Genomic DNA, 25,170 nt, shown 5'->3' with positions numbered 1-25,170 from the left:
TCTACACTATGAGTTTTACATTTTTGGTTGACGGTTGGTGCAGAAACATTGGTCAATTAGAGAATAAAGATTAGAGATTAGATTAGAGAACAGATTAAAGAGTAGATTAGAGAATCAAGCAATTCTTTAGGATCTGGGAATTATGGGACCCCAAAATAGAGGGAAAACACAATAAAGATTTCAGATTTCTTGGATGAGTGACAGAAAAAAGAAAGGACTGCTAAGCTTGAAGCTCAGGGAAGAAGGGAAAGTTAGTAGGGAACGGCAGTAAATTCTAGCATCACAAAAATGTCTAGCAACATCCTGATGGAGGTGCCAAAGAAACACCCAGAAGTATTCCACACTAGCCCATGAAGACAGTGCTCAGTATGGTATTTCCTGTGCTACCTGATCTAGAAGGCGAACCCTTGTCCATTGCATGTATAGAATCTGGGAGTCATTTAGCACTGTGAATCCCCCTTCCAAAGCTGGGTGCCTGACTTTTTGGAGTTCTAACACAGGTTTTCACCATGTCTAACCTCCTTTGCTAAATGTCTGCTACTAAGAATTGAAAAGATCATAATTTTTGCATAAGTGTTTCTGTCTGCAATGCATACACTTGTACAATACCAACAATCCATGAAGTGCATGAAATCTAGTTGATCTGAGTCAGTAGGAATAAATCAAAAGAAGAACAAATACATCACAGCAAGTGCAGAAAGAAAAGATAATTTATTACTAGGAGCCCTTCACTATCATCTGTATCAACTGTGAAGATCTAGAAACAGAAGGAGGAAAACACCACATTGACTTATCTATAATTCACACATCATATGATTTTGCTTTGCTGTTTCCTGTATGGCTTTTCCCCATTAGGCACACTCACAGAAAGTACATTTTGGTACAGTTTTATCCTCAATGAATTCAGTTTGCATGCTCCAAGACTGCTTTGCAACATGAACCAAAGTGTGGTAAGCGAGGATGATAAGAAAATTCATTTCAAAAACTCACTCCTGATATGAACTAAACCACAACTGCAGACCCACCCCAAAAGAAACAGAAGAGTTGCGGACTTTCTTTGGAACCAAAGACATTTCCTGATTGCGGCTAGAAAGTTTCTGTTGTATGATCCTGGAGCATGACGTCAAAGCTGGTTGCCTGAAAGTTATTTTTTGAGTAAGGCACTGCTGGCTTCTTCACATGGTTAGGTGCTAATGGTTAAGCTTTTTCCACAGATTTTACAGAAGCTGCCAACAGTGCTAACTTTATATTCCACCAGAGGGAGTAATGGTCACTAGACATAAGGAAGAGACAAAGAAACCTGCAGCTGAATGTCAGGTCGATCATCTAGAAGCTATGAACAGAGAGAAGATTACAGTACAGCAGTATCTAATACAACATAGTTCTTTCTAGCAGACAGAACAAACACCTTGACACTGACTCAGGGAAGAAACAGGAAAGAAAATTGGTTCCTAACTCCCATTGCATAGCATGCAATGCACATCATAATTAGTATCACTACAGTTAACTGTCCTGCCTTCTAGTGAATAAACTTATTCAGTGCCTCAATCACAGTTCAAATTCTGTAGTCGAATACAAAAAACACTTAACAGGTATCCTGCAGAAATAATCTTGGGTTGTGATGACAGAATGCAGAACAGAGGAGACAGCATAGAGACCAGGAATAACAGAAAAACTTGGATTTAGAAAAGCTGGCATATTGCCCATTAGGGTGAGTCTTCTGGTATCAGTTTCAACACGGAGACAGTAATTTTTCCAATATTGTCCAGAAGTGAAGTCCTAGCAACAATACTAATGCCATGTCAAGTTGGTTATGGTTCATAACTGCCCTAGATTTCAAATGAGGGTTGACCAGAATTACTGCTAAACAATAACTGATTTGTTCTGAATAACACTGTGGTCTTGTTAAATGACTTTACAGATGTTATTTTTTTCTCTTGCAGTATCAGTGTCCCTTTCATAGACTTTAAGCAGCTGAAATGGATGTTTCAGAGTTAAGTAAACTGAAGATATCAATGGAAATATTATGGATGCTTGATGTAAAAAGACATATTTAATAGAATGTATTTATAATGATATCTATGGAAAAATTCCATGTCCTCTGTTAAAAAAGACTAGAATGCACATTCTCCTTCGAGAATAATTAAAGTGCATATGCTGATGAAATGTTCAGAGCAAATAGCTACCTTCTGATATTTCAGAGACTCACCTGAGATGCTTGATATGACAGAGAGAGTCTGTGCTGTACAGGAGGATTTCCATCTGCAGACATTTCAATCATACAGTAACCTCCAGGACTGCCAACAGGCAACATATAGCTGGAAGGAAACAGAAGATCTCATTATTGTTTATGCTGTTGACAAACGTCACACAGAAAGGGCAAGGTGAAAAAGATGCTTCTGCCTCCGTAAAGGATGACACTCTTTGGAGAATAATAATTCCAGTTTCATGACTGCATGGACTACTTAAGAGCTAAAAGATGTAAGTTTCTTTTTTAATGTCCCTCTTCTATTTGCTTTCCTGCTGTTCTTGACTCTAGTGTTTGAAATGTACACAGAGAGAAGAAAGAGACCTTCACTTTTGTAAGTAAGTGGGTACTGATAAATTCTAAGTGCTAACTGTGGTTGACATATGGTCTCCCTAGTATAGAAGATTTCTGGACAAGTAACATCATTGTTGAATGATGCTGAATTCCCTAGGTAGAAATTTCCTTTTCCTGCCCTAGAGGGGAAACAGAAATGGAATAAGAAATGAAATGCCACATACCTCTGAGCAGCAAGATTACACTGTGATATAGTTATTGTTACTCAGGAAGTGTGCTTTTAATGTAAACTCTGGTACTGAGCTTCAGAGATTAAAAAGAATATAAGGTTAAGGGAATTTGTAAAGTAAATACTGACAAACATTCAATAAGACACTGAGAATTCTTCGGGTTCTTTCTATGACGAAATCTGATGAAATGAAAGACTATTATCAACAATAAAAATTAAATCCAAGAAGATGATTTTCAAATATATTGTTTTTGTATTTAGAAAGGGAATTTGCATAAACGTTATTACAGCAGTGGCAGAATAGGAGAGTGTTAGAATAGGAGAGTGATCTTTAAAACTGAGTTCTGCTAATTCTGCACAAGTGCCTCCCACTTCCGTCTTGCCTCAGTTTGAATTTTCACATACTTTAAAAGAGAATGTGATGTATCTTCTTTTGGGAAGCATGCTAAGGTTTACTGACTACATGCACAACAGGACATGAAACTCTGCTCAGTAATACCCTATACAATCAGGTTTCCATAGTAAGATCTTATATAAGAAAAATGTTACATTTTCTGAACAGAATTTACAGAAGAGTCTGAAAAAAAGATTCAAGTTTAAATGGACTGCCAAATTTTCCATGTTTTAGCTGAACAAAAAGACAATGTCAGGAATTTCATAAACTATATTGTATTGGAATGGATAAATTTTCATGTTAGGCCATACACATATGCAAAAGTTAACATATTTAAGGCCATGATATCCTAAATACTGTGAGCACATATTAATACTCTTACAAATGACATAGCTCAGCATTGACAAGGACAAATTTATTCCTGGATGAACCACATCTAAATCTACCATCCTCTCAAATGTCTATGTTTTCATACACCACCTGCTTGTTTGTCTGCAGCTGCCATGGTATGATTTATCTCGTGTTATGCCTTGAGCTTTGCTTTTCTACTCATGTGTCTACAGTCTTATTGTTCTATCCTCCTAACTATAGAGACGGTACGAAATTTAGAGTCTCAGCTTTCACCTCTGAAGTTACTCGGAGCACTGTGTTGACATAAATGGATATCGAATTTGGTCCTTAATGAATATGGGTACATTTATAACACTCACTGGAGTGCAGTGATTCCTGAGCAGACACCAAAAAAAACAGCACATGTACTAAAACAAGTCACATAGGCAGTATATCTATATCAGCATGGTGATGAACCCACATTAATAAATCCTGCCTTTCCAATAGCTATATTGCTTCTGGTTCCAGAGCTGATTCAGTCAATACTAATTCATTGACTTTTCATTGTGTGCTGCTGCATGGGGTTGAAATGTTCCAAATTATTTCACCTTTCTAACTATGCTACATTTTCCCTACTTTTGAAATAGGAAAAACAATGTTTTAAATATTTTACAATGATTTGAGATATATGAATGGCATCTCCTATTAACATCTTTCAAAATGTGACCTAGATTTCTAGACTATTCAAATTAGTTTGAAAAATGTTACTTTTTAAAAAAATTTAGGTTAAAAAAAATCATCTTGTTTCTAAGTATATTTTGAGTTAAGTAAGTCCCTCCTTATATAGTCTAAGGTTAGCATAACATTTTCATTTTGAACGCAGAGAGACAGAAGCAACATTTGCTGTTCTGAAGATCAGCTAATTTTCACAGCTTCATTATAAAATTATGTGCATAGAGTAAACAGAACTTCCTCATCAATAAATAATGGCTATATTGACAGATTGTTTTGCGATCTCCTTTTCAAACACTCGGAATATGGACAATATTGGAGAAAACTTCCATCTACCCTGATTTCCAACCAATTCTTAATATATCAAAAATGTCTTGAATTTCATTTATTGTTCCTACTTACATCTCATTTGCTGGGAATTCTCCAGGTAAATCATAGTGTATAATTTTCTTGAGTAAAAGAAAATTAGCTCAGTCTGGATTCTCTTGGGAAAAACCAACCCCATAACCTTTACTTGATGGTTTACCAGCCAGAGTAGATTCTGCAGCACGTACTCATGGCAATGCTCCTACTCTCCCTCCTCCTCCCCTTTTCAAGAAGGTTTCTGAAGTCTGCATCTGCTGCACTTCCTAAGTCAACTCAAGGTTTAACCCTGCCTATCGCATATTGTAACAGTCCAGCCTACAAACAACAAAGGTTTAAATGATGTGACAAAGTTATAACGAAGAATGTCTGATGGAAAAGAAAAAGAACAACAAAGTGTATGCCAGTTTGATAATCTTCAAGCAATTAGCCATCCAAACTGAACTGATCATTGTAAACTTTGGTTGCAAATGTCTGGTATCCATACACTTTCTTACTGTTCTGGGTATATACTTTCTCGTTTGGACTCCTTGCTAAGAAAAAAAAAAAGTGGTGGAAGATAAAAAACAGGTGCAAATAAAACAAGCTTTAAAGATTACTCAGTGCTTAAATGGTCTTTACTGTGATGCCTTTATGCAGACAACCACAAGTATTCTAAATTCATATAAATACTAACATAATCATCCCTACTCACATGTACCTGGTGATCCATTCTACTTTTACAGAAATGTATCAGTCAAAAAAAATCTACAGAAGAAAACACCACCTATAAGCAGCAACTACTATACAGTAATTTTTATCATTAGGGCTCAACTTCACATAGAATGTAAAAGGAATTGGGTTTTCTTTCCCCAGATGTGGAAACAAAAGCTTGAAGAAAATAAGTGATTTGTTTGATGTCAGCCAGTAGATTAGTTACTGAGCTGTGAGAAAAAAACAGGCTATAAGCAGAAATCTAGCGACCTATATCCTGGAGTGCACATTAAGAATGCTATCACTACTTTCTTCAGTATTTGCTTCTTTCTCTGCAAGCACTTCCAAGTAAGTCATACTTGAAATCTCTGTCTGTCTTAGGTCACAGAAATGAAAAACTGCCATTTGAAATGTGAGCAAAGGAAAAATTTTCATGCTTACATTACCACAAAATTACAGCTGTTTGAATTTGCTAGATTACTCAAATATGCTTAGAATAGCTTTTGGAAAGAGACAGAGCATGGAAAATTTCAGCCCAAAAGACAGTTTTCTGAGAAAACTATGAAAATAATAAAAAATGGCAATTAAAATGGAAATGCTATCTCCATCTTTGCTATAGTATTTGAAATCCCAAAGTGCTAAAATATGGGCTTATGTAATTACGGAGTTTTCAGAAATAATGACCAAGAATGCACTTGAAATATTCTGCAGCAAAAAGGACGTGAACTAAAATGCCACTGCATTTAGCTACACAACTTGTTTTCCTTACAATGCAACAGGAAACTGTGTCTTAATCCTGCAACTGCACAAATGAAGCTGTATTCCTGCATGCATCTCATAGAAGAATGAAATCCAGTATCCACATTAGAAAAGATAAAAACTGATGATTTATTCTCTTGACATTTTTCCTTTATTTTTCTAATTAACCTCATATTATGAGAAACTGACCTCACATTAAGAACACCTGAGATGAAAGTGGCTAATCACTGATATCTTTAAATTTTGAAGAAATAATTTTTAGTTCAGTTTCACTTCTTCACTTGTTTAGATGCTGAAGGCATTTTAGTCCATCTGCCTCACATCTCAGTGGCATATTTCAGTTGCATTCAAAGCCAGCATATTTTTCCCTCCAGAGACAGTGACAGAATAGTATGCAATACGATTCCTGTTGCAAGATTTTTTTGTCAGGCACCTGGACCACTCTATGTGATTCATGCATATTACACTGGTAATGATATAAAAAGGTTTTACAGAGCAGTAGAGAATTGGGTATGTGTGGGGGAGGTATGGGAACATTATGCAGGGTATTTCTCAAAATAATCTAAATAGGTCCAAAGCCATGTGAAGTAACTGTTCCTGTAGGTGCTAAGCTACAGGCCTGATGTAGTGGAGTATTTGTTTCCTCAGGCTTGAAATAAGAAGAATTTCAGCCTTCTTTTCTGAGCTTGACTTAGAATAACATTATTTTTCATATCTGCGATGGATTTTATAAAAGCTCTTGTTAAGAACAAGAATTAACAAAAGATTTATTACAGGGACTGTTTCTCTACAGGAGACTCATGGACCCAAGACTCATGGACCTCGACAGATGCAAAATATAAGTTATACACATTTATTAATGCCATTACTGGTTACATCTCGGTTAATCATGTGAATGAACATTAAATATCTAGAAAACAGAAAGTACAGTATTCACCTAACATGCTTACACCTATATAATGCAATTGTGGATATTAAGTATTGGATTAGTTTAGGCTTGGAACAGATATTAAAAGGAATCCTCCTGAGCTAGCTAAGATTGAGGCATTTTTAATTCATGTTACCTGATATAGTCTTGTTCGAGCGGATGTTTTAGCTTAAACTGTAATAGCTAGTTCTCAATGTGAAAAACTTAATCTTACTTTATTTCAAGCTAGTCACCAGGTGGCACTAAAGGAGCACAGTGGAAAGTATGAAGGCAAAATTCATCCTAATGTCTCTTCTAATCATTGGAAAGACTGACTTAAGCCCTAATTGATAGAATGATTGCTTCAGATTCCAATTTATATAAAGGGAAACACAGTAAAGTATTTTAAACTGATCACATATTTGACAATATGGATGAGAATAGGTCCTGAGATTGGAACTTCTGGAAGACTTTTAACTGCATTCATGCATTATAATTATCTAATGTAATCATGTAAAAACGGTGCATTCATGCTTGTGTAAACATACTTAAGAAAATTTAGTTTATAGTAATTATGTTTTCTATACAGTGCTATAGCTGCAGTCATATTTCTAACAGATTAGAGACATAAAATTAAAACATCAGATCAGCAGCATAAAAAAAACAAGTTTATAAAGAGTACTAGCCTCTGACATTGTTCAAGCTACATTGACATAGTAAGACTTTTTCCTGAATAAAAGATTTCTTACTGCTACTAGTCTAGAGAAAATAGGCTTTCTGGTCTTCTGAAAAATGATTACAAAGTAGTCATACTGCTCTCAATTTTTTAATGTGACAATTGGAGGATTGCATTTAGAACTATCTGCTATTTTTTTTCCCTACAAGCTGACAAACACTTTAACCCAATTTAATAACACATCATGGGAAAAAATCCCTACAAAATCCCACATGTCTCTTTACTGGAAAAGTGTTGATATTAAAAGAGACAATCTGAAATGACTCCTGCAAAACACTAAAGCAGCAGCTTCTTTTTACACCCTTGATTAACCAGAGCAGTTGTCAAGGGAACATCTAACCAGCTGTCAAGCAATACAGGAGATTTTTCAAGAACAGTGATTTTACTTTTGACTGAGCACATGCAATTCACAAGTCTGAAAATCTGTAGTGTGTTTTACATCCTTAGTAATCTCTTGACACTTCCTTCCAAAATTCTTGCAGTTATTTTTTTACCTTATAAAAATACCAAATTTGGGGATTTTGTTATTAAAAAATACCTTCTCTCCCTCAAATTATCTTCAAAATACTGCTTCCAAGGAAATGTTCACATATGTCTTTCCCTTTTCAACAAGGTCATTTTTTAGAGTTTCTTAGCACTTTCAATTATAACATTAAGAAGTGAAAATTATAAAAGTGAATGCTTCATTTTGTCTGACGTGTTATTTGAAATCAATGAAACATCTGCCATAGCCTCCAGTCATTCAACACCAAATTTCAGGTTTTCTGGTTGCTATGATGTGACCTAACTGTAAAGCATACCAATAGGAGAGAGAGAGTGAGACAAGACAGGGGAAGACAAGAGCACAGAAGATAAAACCCAAATGATTTTGACCCCTAATAGTGTCTTGCAGTACTAATAATCTCCTGATGTCCTTAAAAAAAAAAAGAGAGAGGGATTATCTTTTGAATGTGCTAGTTGTAAGAGGTCTAGATTTAGCAGAGAAAAGAAACCCTAGCTATTAAAGGCTCTCTTGATGAGGATGGAAAATCCTACAGTTTTGCTGATTGTTTATTTTCAGTGTTTTCCTAATTGGTTCTTAAGAGTGCCTGGTATTTGCATTCAATTCAGAAGCTGTTCCTCACTATGTGAAGAAAAATGGTTAACAGGCTTTGGCAGCATCACGCTGAATATTACATTCCAGATTATTGCTGACATCTTCCTCATATCCATGCACCGAAGGCTGCTCCTTCTAATGATGCTTAAAAACAGATTCCACTATTTGCACTTACTTAAACTCCTCCCTTACTCCTCGATCAGTTTTACTAGACTATGCAGGAAAAGTAGAACTTTTAAAAAGATTCAGGTGGGCAAATTCGAGAGTGAGTTCATAAGGACAGCTAGATAGCACACATAATACTGGACATAATACTGCACATTAGTATTTTGGGGGGTCTAGCATGCCTTACAATTAAAAGCATTTGTTCTAATTTATTTGTACCCAATAACAAGGCTTCTGCAGCTAGGATACAGATGTGCTTGTCTATCTATGCCTTATATGGCTTGGTGTGTTTCTATAACACAGTGCATCTTGCAGAATGGCGCTGGTTTTCTTTGTCTAATTCAAATGCACATTAGAATCCCTGTAACTGGCCACTGCAGAAAAGGAAAAATATTTCAAACTGAAGAGGAGTTTTTTTCCTACTATTACACATAATACCGTCTTCAGCGCAGTTCTATGGTAGGTTCTCCATACTGCACTGTTAAAATACTACTTAGTTATTGTTTTCAATGAAAAGAACAGTTTCAAAGACCCTCTAAACAAAACTGAAAACTAAGTTTTTAGATTATCAGTCAAATTAATTATACTTTGACTTTGAAAATCTTCCAAACATTCCATTCCATTTCTTTTCTGTAGTTGCAAACAACAAAATTAAGAAAGGAACTATCTGGCTGTTGTTTGAACACAGGCACACAGTTTCACAGAAATACCAATCTTAGACACCACTTTCAACATCAATTTCCTTTTAAATTAAATGTTTCTTATTTGCATGTGATTACAGATTTTTGAGAGGGTTATTTTCTCCGCAGAATGCATCTGGTTTTCTGCCAGACTTTTGGATTTTTATGTGGGAAATAACAAACATCTCAGTCAACCCTCAGAACGTATGAAGAAGATTGAACTGAAGCTTACATATGATGTTCACACTAGAACTCTTATGTAATACACAGAATGATTTGCACAGTACTAACATAATTCTCTGTACTAAATGCCTTCTTTTTCCTCATTTTTCCATATAGGTCTTTTCAATATTCTTCAAACTTACATGTCTGAGCCAGAAAAGCAACAAGAAACAGAAAAACCTTATAGCTCTTTCCCATATGATTTTACATATTCCAGGAGGTCATCATTTTCTCAACAAAATTCTTATTGTATTAATAAAACTGGTGATATGTTACCATATTAAGCCTTTTTTCCAGAAATTTTATACACTTTCCTATAAAGATAGTACTAAATACAGAGTTTGACATTAAAAAGCTATTGTTTGCCCTTAGTTTCTTAGTAGGCCTTCAACTAGCATAATTTGCCATATACTTGGAATATGGCATTTGCCAACATCCTGGCTATTAAATTGCCATCACAGTACTTCCTGCGGCTTTGGGGAACAGGTCAAATTCTAACAGTGTAATGCATGTCAATGGACTCACATCGGCACACGAGAGAAGAATTTGGCCAACTCTTCTGCTGTTACTGATTAACCGAGGAAAAGTGACAGCAGCCTGATGTGGCTCTCTTATTAAAGTTGCTGAGTCTTCAGTCACGTATGAATCCACGGGAAATGAGGTAACCATATGAGAAAAACATTTAGAATTTGACTTTCCATTATTATCATGCGAGAAAATATTTTAAATACAAATCAAAATATTTTAAATACAAATCAAAGTGAACTCCCTAAATTTCCAAACTGTTTACTACATCTAAGTTTTAATACTTTAATATTTATTAAAACTTTAATAAGTTTTATTTTAAAAAGATTAGCCAATCTGGCACTGACTTTTTGCTGTAATTCTGCTGGACAGAACCTTTTTTCTGTGCTGTATTCAAGGGTATTTTTTAAAAACAAAACCGAAAATATTTATTTATTCTACTCTTCTATTCCTATGACTTTTTTTTCTTTGATTTAGAGATACATTAATATAAAGAAGACTCACCAAAAATCGGCTTGATATAAATCATCAACTTTCTTCTTGTTAGCTTTAAGGAGTTGTTTTGCTAGGCTCATTGTCCCTTAACATAATCTTGTAATAATTAATCTATTGATAACAAAATGAATACAGTGCTTAATAGAGGCATAATAATTATAAGCAAAAGACAGTCTACAGCGGATTTGGAAAGCTCGTAGGACTACTGAAAACAGCTGATACCAGTTCCACAGGAAAGAGCCTTAAGAGTATATGACAAGCTAAGTCAGCAATGTCGTGCTGTTACAAAAAAGGTGAACATAATAATGGGATGTATAAATAGCTATATAGACAGCAGACAGGTAAATCAACTTCTACCTTTCCTCCAAAGTAAGGAGGATGAATGATCTCATATTTCTTAATGGCCCACTTCATTAATCAGCAGGAGTTTTGCTGAATCTATCTATTGTCACTAGCCTCTGATCTTCTATTCCCTTATTATCTTCAACATATTTGGGTATCTGCAACCCCTCATTTCTGTGTTTCTGATAGATAAGGCATTCTAATAGCCTTAAAATGGAGCATCACATTGAAGAAGACACAGGCCAAGAAAAAAAGATTAGAAAAGAGCTGCAGGAAACATTAGACATCTAGAAAAGTGACCCACAAGGAAAGTTTAAATCCAAGTTTCATCAAATCCAAGATAAAACCTTTAACTGTTAGCATTCTTTCAGTGCACATCCAGTGTTACTAATTACAGATCACTTAGGCAAAATTGAAAGAGTTAAAGAAGACAAAATTAATCAGAGGCATAATATAATCTCCAAGCATGTAAAAGGCTGCTGCAAACAAGAAAGAAGTAATCTGTTCTTTATCTTCACAGTAGACATTAGAAAAAATCTCTCTAATAGTATGGATATTGAAGTAGATTGCCTGGGTTTGTGCAGTCTCCCTCACTGGAGATCTTTAAGGACAGGTTAGAGAAACATCTGTCAGAAATAACAGAAGCATGTAATTTACAGGTATGACAAGTATGACAAAAGTGTGTCCTCCTAAGGCAGTGGGATAGACTAGGTGATCACCCGAGATCTCTTGCAGCCCTACAATTCTATAGTTCTAACATTTCTGTCAGAAGAATTAAACACAATTCAGTGGAACGTTAACACTGTAAAACTCATTTTAGGTTTGGTGAAAACTAAGCTTAAAATCAGTATGACATTACCAGTCCTTCAGATAATTGAGTGTATCTACAAAGTAAAGAAAGAGCGGAACAGGTCTTATTGTTGGACAAACCACTGGTCTATAATAGAAATGACTGCAATGATCAGTGTCTCTGAATTTATATAGGAACAGATTCTATTATACACCAATCTAACATGACCCACTTCAAGGAAAAATGTCTTTCTGGAGAGTGCTGAATACAAAGTGTAGAAAGGAAAAGTGTTTTTGTTCACCTTCAAACTCACTCTTTTCTCTTTCACTGTGGAGGTACTAGCAGAACTGGATAGCAATAAATAAAAATACAGGACTACAAATAAACTTAATCTTGCATAATACATATACTACCTTGCACAGGAGATGTCTAGATAGTTTTTCACATGTTATATAGAATATAAAGACTCCAAAAATTGATGGTTGTGTATAAGCACATCACCAGCTGAAAATGTTAATTCCTACTTTACGTAAAACACAGTGGATACTTTTTATGCTAGGTTCTACTTGGCTTTCTTTATTCCTCACCTATGCCAACCCTGCCAATCTAAGATTGCTAGATTTACTACTGATAAAAATCTGTCTTTTTTAACCCAATAGTTCATCTTCAAGACTGAATATTGTTGCTTCTTCCTGTTTCTGCTATTAGCTTTGTCTCATGTACATGGACCAAATGGATATTTGCTGAACCTGAGCACAGAGGTCTTGATTTTCACTATGGCTACCTTTAACTTTTCTTTGAGTGTACAAAATGAAGGACTTTCTTCCTTGGAAGAGCATTCCTTGACCAAAGTGCTTACAGTCTTTTGCACAGCTCTTTCTTACCCTCTAATCTGGCTTCTCTCATTCACTAATTTTTAATATAGGTGTAATTGCACTAAAGTAATTTAATTTAAAATTATATAACAACAGAAAGGAAAACTTGCTTCCTCCTTCACTCCCCTTACATAAGTCTATGCAAAGCCTATGCAACACCTAATAAAAAGTGTGGAAGAAATAATACAGAGAAAATGAGGAATATTCAACTGTAACCTTCACTGAAAGAGTATTCTAACGTGTGCAAAGCAGAAAACCCTTTATATAGACCAGTCATTACATAACAGGATTTGGTGTGCTTTTTTTTCCCCTGATGAAACCTTCCCAGTCAAGTAAATGGCAAACAAGCTACCTAACAGTGATCTATTATATCAAAAGTCATATGCTTTCCTCTGGGGGACTAAATTAGGTGATTTTGTTAATTTACAAAAAGTCAGAATAGTAATCAAAAGCAACAACACAATGTTATAGTGATGAAGAGTGAGCTGCAAAAGTTCTGCTCAACAAACTGAAGCCTAAATCTGACTGCATGGAGCAGCTGAACACATACTCTACAAGAGTGCAAGAGTAACCTTTACAACAGTACAAGACTTTACCATGCCAGAGAATTTTTATTCTGGAGAGAAACATGACTGATCTGCCTATTATAACCCATACCGTTTTCTTTAGATACAGACTCAGTTGTAGTTACAGTAGTTTTGATCACACTGAAGAAGAGACTACACTATGCTGGATAACATCTCTATATGAGTAATTGGCAAAATTCATATTAATATAAGTTGAAGCAGGATAAAAGTCTTTATAAGAAACATTCAGTATTATCTCTCTGCAAGCAAATTACATTGTTATAAGTCTGGCAAAAGATAAAACACAGCACTTGATAAAACCTGCAATTTTGAAAAGTATTTACATGCCTTATACATTGTTGCATTACAAATTGTGATATCACGTCTTAAAACTCTTTGTTAAATTATGTATCTACCTACTAGCTAACTTAACCTCATGCATATGAAAGTACTGGTGAAAATAAAGAAAAATAAGAAATCGGTGTTTGCATGTGAAGAAGCAATGGTAAAACATCACTTTGACGCAGGAAAAGCAATATTAGTTTAACAACATTAAGGGGTGAAATGGAATTGTAAAAAAAACCCTCAAAAATTTCATACTGCAGTCTTTGTATCTTATGTAATAGCTTTATAGAGTAATTAAATTCCTGGAAATAAAGAAGGACTACAGAACAAAGACCCACAGTCATGCAATTATGCCGTATTTGGACAGGCTGCCTGCTGTGCTAGCACAGACACTCACCCTCTGCATCGGGTATAACTCAGGTATGACTGTCTAAGAAAGCATAGACAGTGATTGTATCTACTCTCCTGTGCAGACACATTCTTGGACAGACTTACGGGAAAGGAGTTGTTGTAGGAACTGCTTAAAATGCTGCAGAATTATTCTCTGTCATTGCTAGAACACACACCAGACAATATGATGAAGCAAATACCTAACCACATGTGAGATTATTACATTCAATTAACCGGTAACAGAAACACAGAAACAATGTTTATGGTGAACCATGCAGAATAAAAATAATATTACATAATATTCCAATTGTACAGCATAGTATCTTCCTTTGAAAGAAAATCTGACTGCAAATTTTTAGACTTACATATACAACTGTGGACAGCCATGACCTACCATCTGGGAAGTCTGGTGTGAAATGGCTATGAGATAGAGTGTAAAGAAAATACATCCATCCACACATTTCTCAGAACAAGCAATGTTTATCTATGACACAGTTATAATAACAATTTGCCTAAAGTGGTAAGAATTTTTCTGTGCATAGATAGATTGCATTTGTCAGAATGGTTAAAACAGACAACAAAGAAAAGAATATGGAACATATCCAAAACATTGTAATTTGAGTGTGGAAAATTCCAGTCCAGACAATACTGAAAAAGGTAAACTCAAACAAACGTTTATAGAGTTGAATTGTCCTAACACTCTGCCAACAAAATGCCTCAACAAAACACTGGAAATGTGCTATGCAAAGCAACATGTCCAGTCAATTACATTTCCCCTCCTTGAGGAGCAGTATCAGTCCTAAAAGCACAGTGGCTCTATTGGAGTTAGCAAGAGTTTTGTATTACACTAGAATATAGGAATGAATAACTATTTGAGCCATCTTCAGCTACAATCTTCCATTTAGGGTCTCACATAACTCTGGTCCTATGGATAAAACTTAGAAAGCTACCTAATGCACAAATAAAACTATATCAATGCTATATCAAGTGTTGTACAGGTAACAATGCAATATTACAGTGACCTTCAATTGAGAATCTTCTGTTTTCTTACCTACGATAGACAGAAGAAATACAATAATAAATAACATTTATTGCTTATACAAGGCAGCACTAATTAATCTTCCTTCACATACTCTGTGGTCTAAAATGAACTCCTACCCTCACTCTACATATGGAAAAACTAAGAGAAAGATAGGTTAAGTAACATGATCAGTGTGAAATTTGCTCTTTAACTTGCATGCCAAGAGAAGGAATAATTTATGTGTTTATACTGGAAATTTTGTGGAGATTGTAAAGAATCCTTCTATTGCAGGTGAGTGCAAATCCTGAATTTGAGGCTGGTATCTTTGTCAATATGCAAGACCAAGAGACATCCTACTGGTATTTTAGCTCTAAGGATTTAGGTATCAAAAAATTTTTTTTGATTGAAGATTCTTTTAATTGTGTTTTGGTTTCACAGTCTTTTAGGCTCACGACTTCTAATCCTTTGCAACCTTGCATCTTTGGACCTTAGGGCTATTCTCACATTGCCCTAATTCAGACCTGGGCAAATTTTATGTGCCTATCTCTTATAGTGAAATTCAGACAACCTATTCTCAGGGTCTGCTGTTGACATTCAAGTAATTTGCTTCTTCACATTCTCAAAAGCATCCTACTCAGAAAAAAGGAAAAGGCAGACACTTAATCTCTGTTGTAATTCAGGACCAACTGCTGAAGCACCTATCGCTCCTACTCAACTGTTCTATAAAGGTCTAGGAATGCCTAATTCAGCTGAATTACATTAAGATCAACTGAAAATACTCAGAGAATGTGAAAGAGGACACATGGAGCCTGGGATAACCTATTAAAATAGGATATTGAGTGCTCCTCGTTTAACTTGGCAAATTATTCTTGTAGTCTAACTGAAGCTGTAAATATATGCTATTGATAAAAGTAGTTTTCTATGTATGATAAGAATTACCACTAGCAAATGCTTGTGGTAAGCATTACTTCTTATGCTGTCATAAACAAAGGGCCAAGAAGTCTAGCAGAGTGTACTATGGAAGGATAATACACCATTTCTAGCCCAGATGAAACTCGGAATGAGTTATTTATCTTTCTTAATAAGCTGTTACAAGAGTTGGAGAGTCGTCTCTGTGCCTTCAGCCCTCACTAACATTCTGTGTGTCTCTCCTTTAGACATCATCAGTAAGAAAGGAGTCCTTGCCATCAACACCCCTTTAGACCCTCTTCAACACAAGTAAAGAATAATCATGATTTTGGATAAAAAATGAGAGGTAGCAGTGTTACTAAAAGTGCCAGATGCATTACAAATTTACTATTACAAAGCATGAGCAACACCCATCAAGCCAACAGTACAAGGCAGAAATGTTAAATGATATTTATCAGACTTAAGTTTTATCCAGTTTATGAAGCCTAACTACCAGGCAATGTAATTAGTTGCTTGCATTTTTAAAAAAATGTTACTTGACTGGTACATATTTATTAGAACATATAAAGGAATGGAAAGGAGCAGATCTATGCCTTTAGCGTAAATATATAAGCACAGAATATAACAGAATTTCAAAGCTTATTACTACCATCTAAACTGATTAAAGAGGTCTAGTCACCCTTATCTGGACCAGTCATTACTTATTTTGTTGCTGCATCTGATAGCATGTATGTTGTACTTTACCCAACAGTAAAAAAAGTATGAGTTTCAAAATTGTCATGACAAAGAAATTCAGATCCTTATAATATTTGTGTATGTACTTTGTATAACTTGAAGCTGTCTAAATCACAGCATCCGATATAAACAGCTGAGAGCCTTTTTCTAAGCTATAACCAAGTGTTTCTTTAAAAAAAGAAAAAAAGAGACTGCTTTATGGTGGTATGTTAATATACATTTTAGTTGCAATCCTCTTCAAGAGTACTATTAAACATACAAAAAACTACAGGTTCATAATGCTTATTCCCTATCTGAATATAAAAAGATAAAATATAGATTACGGTATATCATTTCGAGGTGCTTTAAGAGAGACGATACTTAAACAGCCCGATGTATATTTTAGAATGTATTACAAATATCTCACCTCATATTTTTTTTCTGGTCAGTCTGATTAGTGATGTATATTTGAGCTGAAGTGTATTATTTGGAAAATAAATAGTGCACAGGATTCATGAATATTAATAGAAAAAAAGATAAATATAATGCATTTAGCCTGGATGAGTAAATGTGTGTTTATAGGCCATCCTTTATAAAGTTTTCCATTTTTAAAACAAGATAGATTACTTTCATCAGATTTTAAAAACAGAAACTATGAAGTGTTTATGGAAAAGGGCAGTCTTGTATGATGTAAAATGTGCTATATTTCTTCATGGGTAGATGAAATTTTATGTATCACTGTTTTTACTAGCTTTTTAACAAGATTATATTTTATGAATATGAGTCATTAAGGAAATTACAAAAGTGTAAATAAGTGCCAAGATGATTGTTGCTGTGTACATGCAACCTGGTTTCCCTTTCAGATGAGATGCTGTATTTCTTCATTTTGATGTCCACTTTTTCACTTAAATATTACGAATGTGAAACCATATGTGTTGAATTTGGAAATATTAGAAAATATTTCACTACAAGAAAAAAGCTCAGGTGACGAGCGACAGGACGCGAGGCAATGGGCACAAACTGAAACACAGACACTTCCATCTTAACATGAGGAAAAACTTTTTCACTGTGAGGGTGACAGAGCACTGGAACAGGTTGCCCCGAGAGGTGGTGGAGTCTCCTTCTCTGGAGATATTCAAAACGCGCCTGGATGCAATCCTGTGCAATGTGCTCTAGGTGACCCTGCTTGAGCAGGGGGGTTGGACTAGATGATCTCCAGAGGTCCCTTCCAACCTCAGTGATTCTGTGATTCTGTGATTCTGTGATTCTGTGATTAAGTATTTCATTTCAAAGGGATGCTCAGTACCATTAATCATGTAGATACTTTAGGCATAAATTAAGGCACTGAATAAAGTTTCAATTTATCTGAATAATCATTTCTAACTGACAAAAAATCATTTCAGACTAAGCTGACTGTCTCTGATTTGCAACTGTTTAAATTATATGCACAAATTTAATCAGAGTCACTTTAACTATTCTACTTCTGTTCAACAACATGAAATCACAGAGTCCCCACCTGCACGTGAGAATTAGTTCCAATATGTTTTCAGAGCACAAGTAAATCCCTCTTGGTTTGATCTTATTTTCCCTTAGGATCACCAATTTAGTAGTAAATCCCGCTTTTGGTGTAAAATTAAAAGCAGACAAAAAAGTTTGGGCTGCCAGCTCTTTTTGGCAAAAGTCATATTTTGAAGCTTTGGAAAACCAGGAAACAAATGCATGAGTTTATATATACACAAAACATCATATCTGTCATAACAAAGCACATCCCAAACTTCACATTTATCTTTACATATTGAAACATAAGAAGCATTTTGGAAGCATGAGTCCTCCAATGTCCAGATAGTAGACTAGCTGATAACAGACAATTAGCATAGAGATAATATCTTATACACAGAAGACAGATCTCTATATTGACTACTGGTACTGTAACTGCTGACATCATTGGTTTGAGCTAGTTAGTAGTTAATTATGAAATAATCAAAGCTAGTACTAAATCTTTTTATTCAGATGACACTGAGCATCAGCATTCAGCATTCAGTGCATCAAACTGAATAGAATTATTCATTGGAGCTGGATTTTGTAAGTTATATTCACACTGTGTGAGGAGGAGTCCGCATGGCTCTCTCTCTGGACACCACACACTTGCCAAAGACAAACGCTAGCTATTGGCTGTAAGGACAGGGCGCTAAGCATCATTGATGGAGGGAAGTCAATCATGTTTGTCTGGAGAGCAGTGATGGCAGTAACCCAAAAGTAACATGAAAAAGTAAATAACTCTGCCTGGAGACTGGTACCCTAAGTAACATGAAGAAGGAACCACCAACAGGAGAGAAAAAGGATGACTGCAGGAAATCACTGAAATTAGTATTTGATTGAGTGACCCTTGTAATGCTCAGATCAGGAAACTGCTGATGTAAACCCACCATGGTACTACACAAATTTTGGTGAGGGAAAGATGCTCCGAAGACCCCAGAGGAACACCAGCACGCCCAGTTAATGCATGGCAGCACTGCCTCATGGGAGGAAGTACTGGAGCCTTGACTTCATTGCTGGACCCAGGACAAAGCAGGCTAAGCGCTGAACCCTGAACTAGACCTGCCAGGGTGCAGTGTGCTGGCTGCTCCCTAAAGGATGGGAAACTGGGAGCCAAGGGCGATAATATGGCTGGCAGGCAGAGGCCTTGCAGCCAGGGCCCAGCCTGCCATCCCTCAGCAAGGTGAGCAGGGCAGGCCTGGGGGGTGGCAGCTGGAGTCAGCCCAGAGTCCAGCAATCCTCAGACAAGTTCATAGTGATGAGGCAGGTCTGAGGCCAAGCCAGGAAGTCAGCCTGCAGGTTGGGTTCAGGGCCCAGATAGGTGGGTGGATGGCCAGACACAGGCATGGCTGCAACACAGCAGGGCTGTAGCTCAGGCCAGCCCCTGTGGCAGAATCTCAGCTGAAGGAGCTCCCAGGGGACTGGGGATGGCCCTGGCTGTGGCCACTGCGCAGTGCAGTGCTGTATGGGAGTGCTCCCCTATGGTCCCCAATGGGAAGAGGGCTGCCCCCCGTGGTTCGGGCTCTGAGCTGGCCCTGAGCCCCAGCGGGCAAACCCCAGGAAGGAGGGTGTGTTCAGGGCTGTGGTGGGACTATGGTTAGCATGGTACACTGGAGCTTGACTTCCCTGCTGCAGCTGTGGCCTGGGCTGTAGACAGCATGCAACTGTAACAGGTCATGTGTAAGTGAGATGTATATGTGTGTTGTGCTGTTACTTGTTAATATTGTTGTTGAAGTAGTTTTTTGTTTAGTATTATTGCTTTTCTAATTTTATTTATTACTGACTTCTTAATCTTAGCTAATAAAAAACACATTGAATTAAGTGAGGGATCATCTATTTCCTTGGCATAACCACACCTACACTAATCAATCAACTGTCACAGTGCATCAAGATGAAATCTGGCATGGTGTGCAGGCCAAAGACGTTAAAGGTACTGAGAGACATGAGCTGATCATAGTGTTTCAGCACCATGGCTGTATTTTGACAAACTGGTGGAGAATGCAGGCAGCATGCAGGTGCACTTGTGATGCTGCATACATTAATGCGAAAATACAGTGACATATAGAGCATAATTAGGTAGTAAATATAAAGAAAAATTCTCTCTTGTAAACGCATACTAAAGCTTGCAGAGCACACTGAGGACTTACTAGCTAACCAATCTTCACAACAGCCCTATGGGTAAGCTCATTATTAATACTTCAATCTGTCAAAAAAGTGAAATGACTTGTCCAGTGTCATAATGCAAGTGAACAGAAGACTAAGGGTAAGCTATGTGACCTCAGAGATCCACCTGCACATAACCCATAATTTCATGGACACAGATCATGAAACAAAGACTGAACTCCTCGGAGCCCAACTTTGATAGAAAAGTAAAAGGAAAATATCCATTTATATAAAAACACAAACAGACTACTAAAGAGCTTTGAAATATGCAGTATGCACAACATTTAACCCAGTGTGTAAATAAGCTTTGGCAAATTTAGGCCTAAAAAAACCCCAACCCCCCAAAAACATTTCTGACACACATTAGCCAGATCAACAGGATAAGTCAGGCATTTGTGTCTGCTTCTGAGACCCAAAGGTTGACAGCACCTCAATTTTGCCTTGCAGTCAGATGATCACAATGCTTGGGATAATCACAACAATCAGATAATCAACAGTGATACAATAAGGTAGGAAGGGACCTCTGGAGACCATCTAGTGCACCCCCCCTGCTCAAAGCAGGGCTAGCTACAGCCGGTTGCTCAGGGCCACGCCTCAGAATGTAACCCACAAGAATGCTCCGAATGATCCTAGCCTGGACACTTCAGTGTCTAGCTTCCTCCTATGGTCTCCTATGGCTCAGAAATAGACAGCAAGGTGCCCAGACTCATGCCTCATTCCCTTGATGAACATGTCTTATTAAGTATCCTTAATAAACACAGACATATTAAGACCAGCATATAACGTAGTGAAAAAAGGCAGGTGGTCAGAAGTCCATTCTCTATAAAACAGTCCTGTGGTTAGGAAACTCAGTTCCTAGGAGACCCACAGTTTAGTCCTTTTCAGCCTGAAAGAGTTTGAAAGTACACCCCAGGAGAATGGTATAATCATCCAGCTGTAAACTAGACTGGGCTGAGATGGACTAGGACCACTCCCCAAACTTCTCTCTGAAGACAGGCCACTATATAGAAAGGAATGTAGAATTACTGGGGTCTCTGGGAGAAACACAAGAATGAACTTGATCCTATACCACTGTGAAGGAACCTCACCTGGTCCAAGGACTTACGTATTTTTAAGTCATTAAAGCCACTGGATAATATACATAAAGTGCAATGGAAAGATAACAAAAAAACCTACTTTACTAGCCCACAAAGTCAAGCTACTTTTAGCTTATCTATGGTTTTATGAAACTTCTTTTCTGTATTAGATAGTTACACCATGAGAAGAGTCGATGTTCTGAATCCCAAAGGGACAGAACTAGATACATAATGTGTGGTCTGAGTCAGGCCTGTCCTGTACACTGTTCTGTAGCTACTGTTCCCTCCTGGTTGATAGCAAGTGCTGCAACTCAACATGTGGGAGTGACACATTGTCATAGAGGTGCCTTGCTGCCTCTGCAGTCAACAGAAAAAGCAAACACCACACTGAGGAGGTGTGAATCAGCCTGAAGGACACACAATTACGACTTAGATACTGTAACACCTAAGTGTCCTGCTAGTGGCCTAAAAGCGGACACTCTACAGCCCACTATGTATCTGAGATATAGACTGATTTTACACTTCAATACTGTTTTCTGCCTCTGTGTTTATATTCATGATATTAGCTGATTCCATTATACCATTCTTTCTCCATAGGTTATTTTATAGTTTTTTATTGAAAAAGATAAAAGAATACTGTGCACTACAGAAGAATGGATGGATGGTAATGTGATCACATCATGAATATCATTTTACCTAGAGGATTCAATGGATTACTTGTTGATGATCAGTAGTTGAGTTTCACCAGGTGGTTGTAAAAAAAAGACTTAGACAAGCTTAGACAAGAAAAAAGAAAAGAATAAAAATACAAGAGTTTCTTTCATTTCAAGTCACTCTCTCTAGCTCTAAACATCAAAACAGCTAAGAACAAATTACTTCATTATTTCAAGTCTGGCCACAGTACTAGCCCCTAAGGGATGCCACTAGTAACTGACTGCCAGCTAGACTTTGCACTGCTGATCACCAAGCTTTGAGCCCAGTTGTCCAATTTTCCACCTACTTATCCAATTTGGCTATAAGGACACTATGGGAGACAATGCTGAAAGCCTTGTTGAAATTCCAGAAAGGACAGTAGTAGGTTCAAGCAAAGAGAATGTGTTTTCAGACATGTTTTGATTGAGTATTGGTGTATTTTAGGAAACACCTCTACCAATCAGACATAAGCTATTTATTTAGATTATTTTAGTCTACAGGTATGCATCTTAGCACTTTGTGATTATTAATTAATTTTATCATCACAAGATCTCTTTGATCTTGTATCACAGAAAAGGAGCTGAAGCAAAGGCAGATGAAAAGACTTGCCCAAGATCACGCAAACTCCAAATACATCAGGACATGAGTGCATGTCCTGTGACTGTCATGGTTATATGCACTAAGTTATCATTCCCATATGAACATACTAGAAATTAAGAGAATCAGCCTACACTCAGCATATCCATTGTACTGGTTAAACCACAGCAGTTTAATATTTGTCCTTCTTTAGACAACAGTAAGTGCTTTGCTTAATGATGAATCTGGAAAACTTTCCCTATTATGCATCTGCCTCCCCCATTTGCAAGCCAGAAGAAGAGAGTGGGTAGGAAGGTTTTGCAAACAGGATTAGATCAGTTAATCTTACTGCTGCTTTCAGTAAACAGCTATTGGGTTGTTTTTAAATTAAAAAATAATAACAGAATGGGCTACTGTCTGGTCAGGAAGGAAAAAAACCCCAAACACCTGGGCCTGTCGATGATAATCCAACTGTAATATGTGTCATAAATAATTATACAAGCAGAATGGGTTTTGTGGGGAATCTATTACAGAATATCTACTGCATGATTAATTAGCTTTATTTTCTTTTCACTCTCTTCCTTTCATCACCATTTTCTCATTCAGGAAACTTTAGGGGAGTAGAGGAAGTCGTGTTTCTGACTCATATTATATTGCCACTGCTGAAAGCCAAATTAAAATCAGTTTGGGCAGGCAGCAGGGAAACAATCCATTTGCCTTGAACCAACTCTGTACCAACATAAATAGAAAACATGTTTATTTTCAGAAACTGCAAATCAAAGTATCAGAAGCTTATTAGGTAAAGTTTTACATATTCATCCTCAAGCAACACACTTATTTTGGAATCTACTTGTCCTCCATGCATGATACTGATTTAAAGCATACTAGTTTCATAGTAGAAATTCCTTTAAGCCCATAGAAAGCTGTCCTTATTTACATGGAATTAAAATGAGCAAGAATACTCTCAGTTGCTGATATCTAAAAGATCTCAAGTGTTTGAAAATACACTTTGAAGACTTCTATAATCTAATAGGTTCTGCTAGGCATCATGATAGGCAGGTTCTTTAAAGAAGTCCGTTGGGGTCACCTCTGAATAAAAAGAGAAAGAATAGAAGTCAAAAAGAAAGACAAAAATTTTTCAGATATGATATGATAAAGTCCACTGAAGTTTGTCTGGAATAGAATTCCCAAATTTTTATCCTTCTGTTGTTCAAAGGTATGCAACTAGATTTGGAAAGTACAGAATATATACCTACAATTTTCCTTTTTATTAGGCAATTTATTTCATCATCTGAAGATGTTGTTTGAAGTAAGGTTTTCAACTTTGGACCCCTTTTTCCAAAAAAATAATAATATTGAATGCAATAGCACTGTGTTCTGAAACTTGCAGGTGGCAAAATTCATGTTTTAGTTCAAGAACTTGTATAAGGTGAGATGAGATATACTAGCTTCTTGCAGCTCAGCTTGATTTTAAACTGAACAGTTCCGTGCAGCTTCATTTGCTACTTAATGTAGCTGTAAATGTTTTGGTCCTTTGGTCTTCTGTATTCACCTTGCAACCTTTGGCATATTTAACAGTCTTCCTGCTCCTGAACAAGAAAAAAAGCATCCCATCCTTTCTCTGTCTGTGGTTTACCAAAATAAAAACAAAAAGAAACATCATAGAAAGAATTCTAAGTGAGAGCAAAAAACATGCTCTGGATTTAGTAGTAGAAGATAAAGAAGATAAAAGCCATAAAAAAAAATCCTGTTGCAAACTAATCAGGAAACATGAACAGCTGTAATTACAATAACAGGGAAAAATCACAAAACACTGGTGTGAAGTGAATTCAATTCTGACTGTTAGACCTAATCTCTTTGGGTACGTTTGGTCTTCTAAATACTAACATATCAAAGTAAGAGTCAACAGAACCTGTTATAAAGAACGAGGGAGGACTTTTCAAAATCTAGATCTCTTTTTGGATCTGACTGCCATACTTGCTTATCTTGAGTGGTAAAATACTTCATATTTAATCTACTGTTAGGAAGGGGGCAGTTTTAGTTGATCTGAGACTGTGCTGCTCCCAAAAAGAGTGGTGCTCACTAAGACCTTAATGCAGCTGTTCAAGAAGTGTGGTTAGAGATCTGATCTGACTGAAACCAAAACTACAAAAAAACCCAAAAGATGAGTTTTTAGTCAGATCAGGAGAATTTCAGCAGCAGTTCACATCTAAACAGCTAATCATCAGCCTTCTCTTGAACTGCCTGCGCAGTAGGACTGAGAATACTTTTTGAGCAAATAGTTTTTAATAAGATATACATTATTT

General features: G+C 36.5%; 1 protein-coding gene across 1 annotated transcript in view; it reads right to left on the bottom strand.

Moving 5' to 3' along the window:
- Positions 1–25,170, bottom strand: part of EYS (eyes shut homolog) — a 956,188-nt gene that overhangs the window by 129,146 nt on the left and 801,872 nt on the right. The window contains exon 39 of the mRNA XM_067294141.1: positions 2,210–2,318. Coding sequence (XP_067150242.1) covers positions 2,210–2,318 — 109 coding nt within the window. The remainder of the gene's footprint in view (positions 1–2,209; positions 2,319–25,170) is intronic.

The sequence above is a fragment of the Apteryx mantelli genome, chromosome 3, assembly GCF_036417845.1.
Source record: "Apteryx mantelli isolate bAptMan1 chromosome 3, bAptMan1.hap1, whole genome shotgun sequence".
Taxonomy (NCBI): domain Eukaryota; kingdom Metazoa; phylum Chordata; class Aves; order Apterygiformes; family Apterygidae; genus Apteryx; species Apteryx mantelli.
This window is presented reverse-complemented; position numbering and strand designations above follow the sequence as displayed.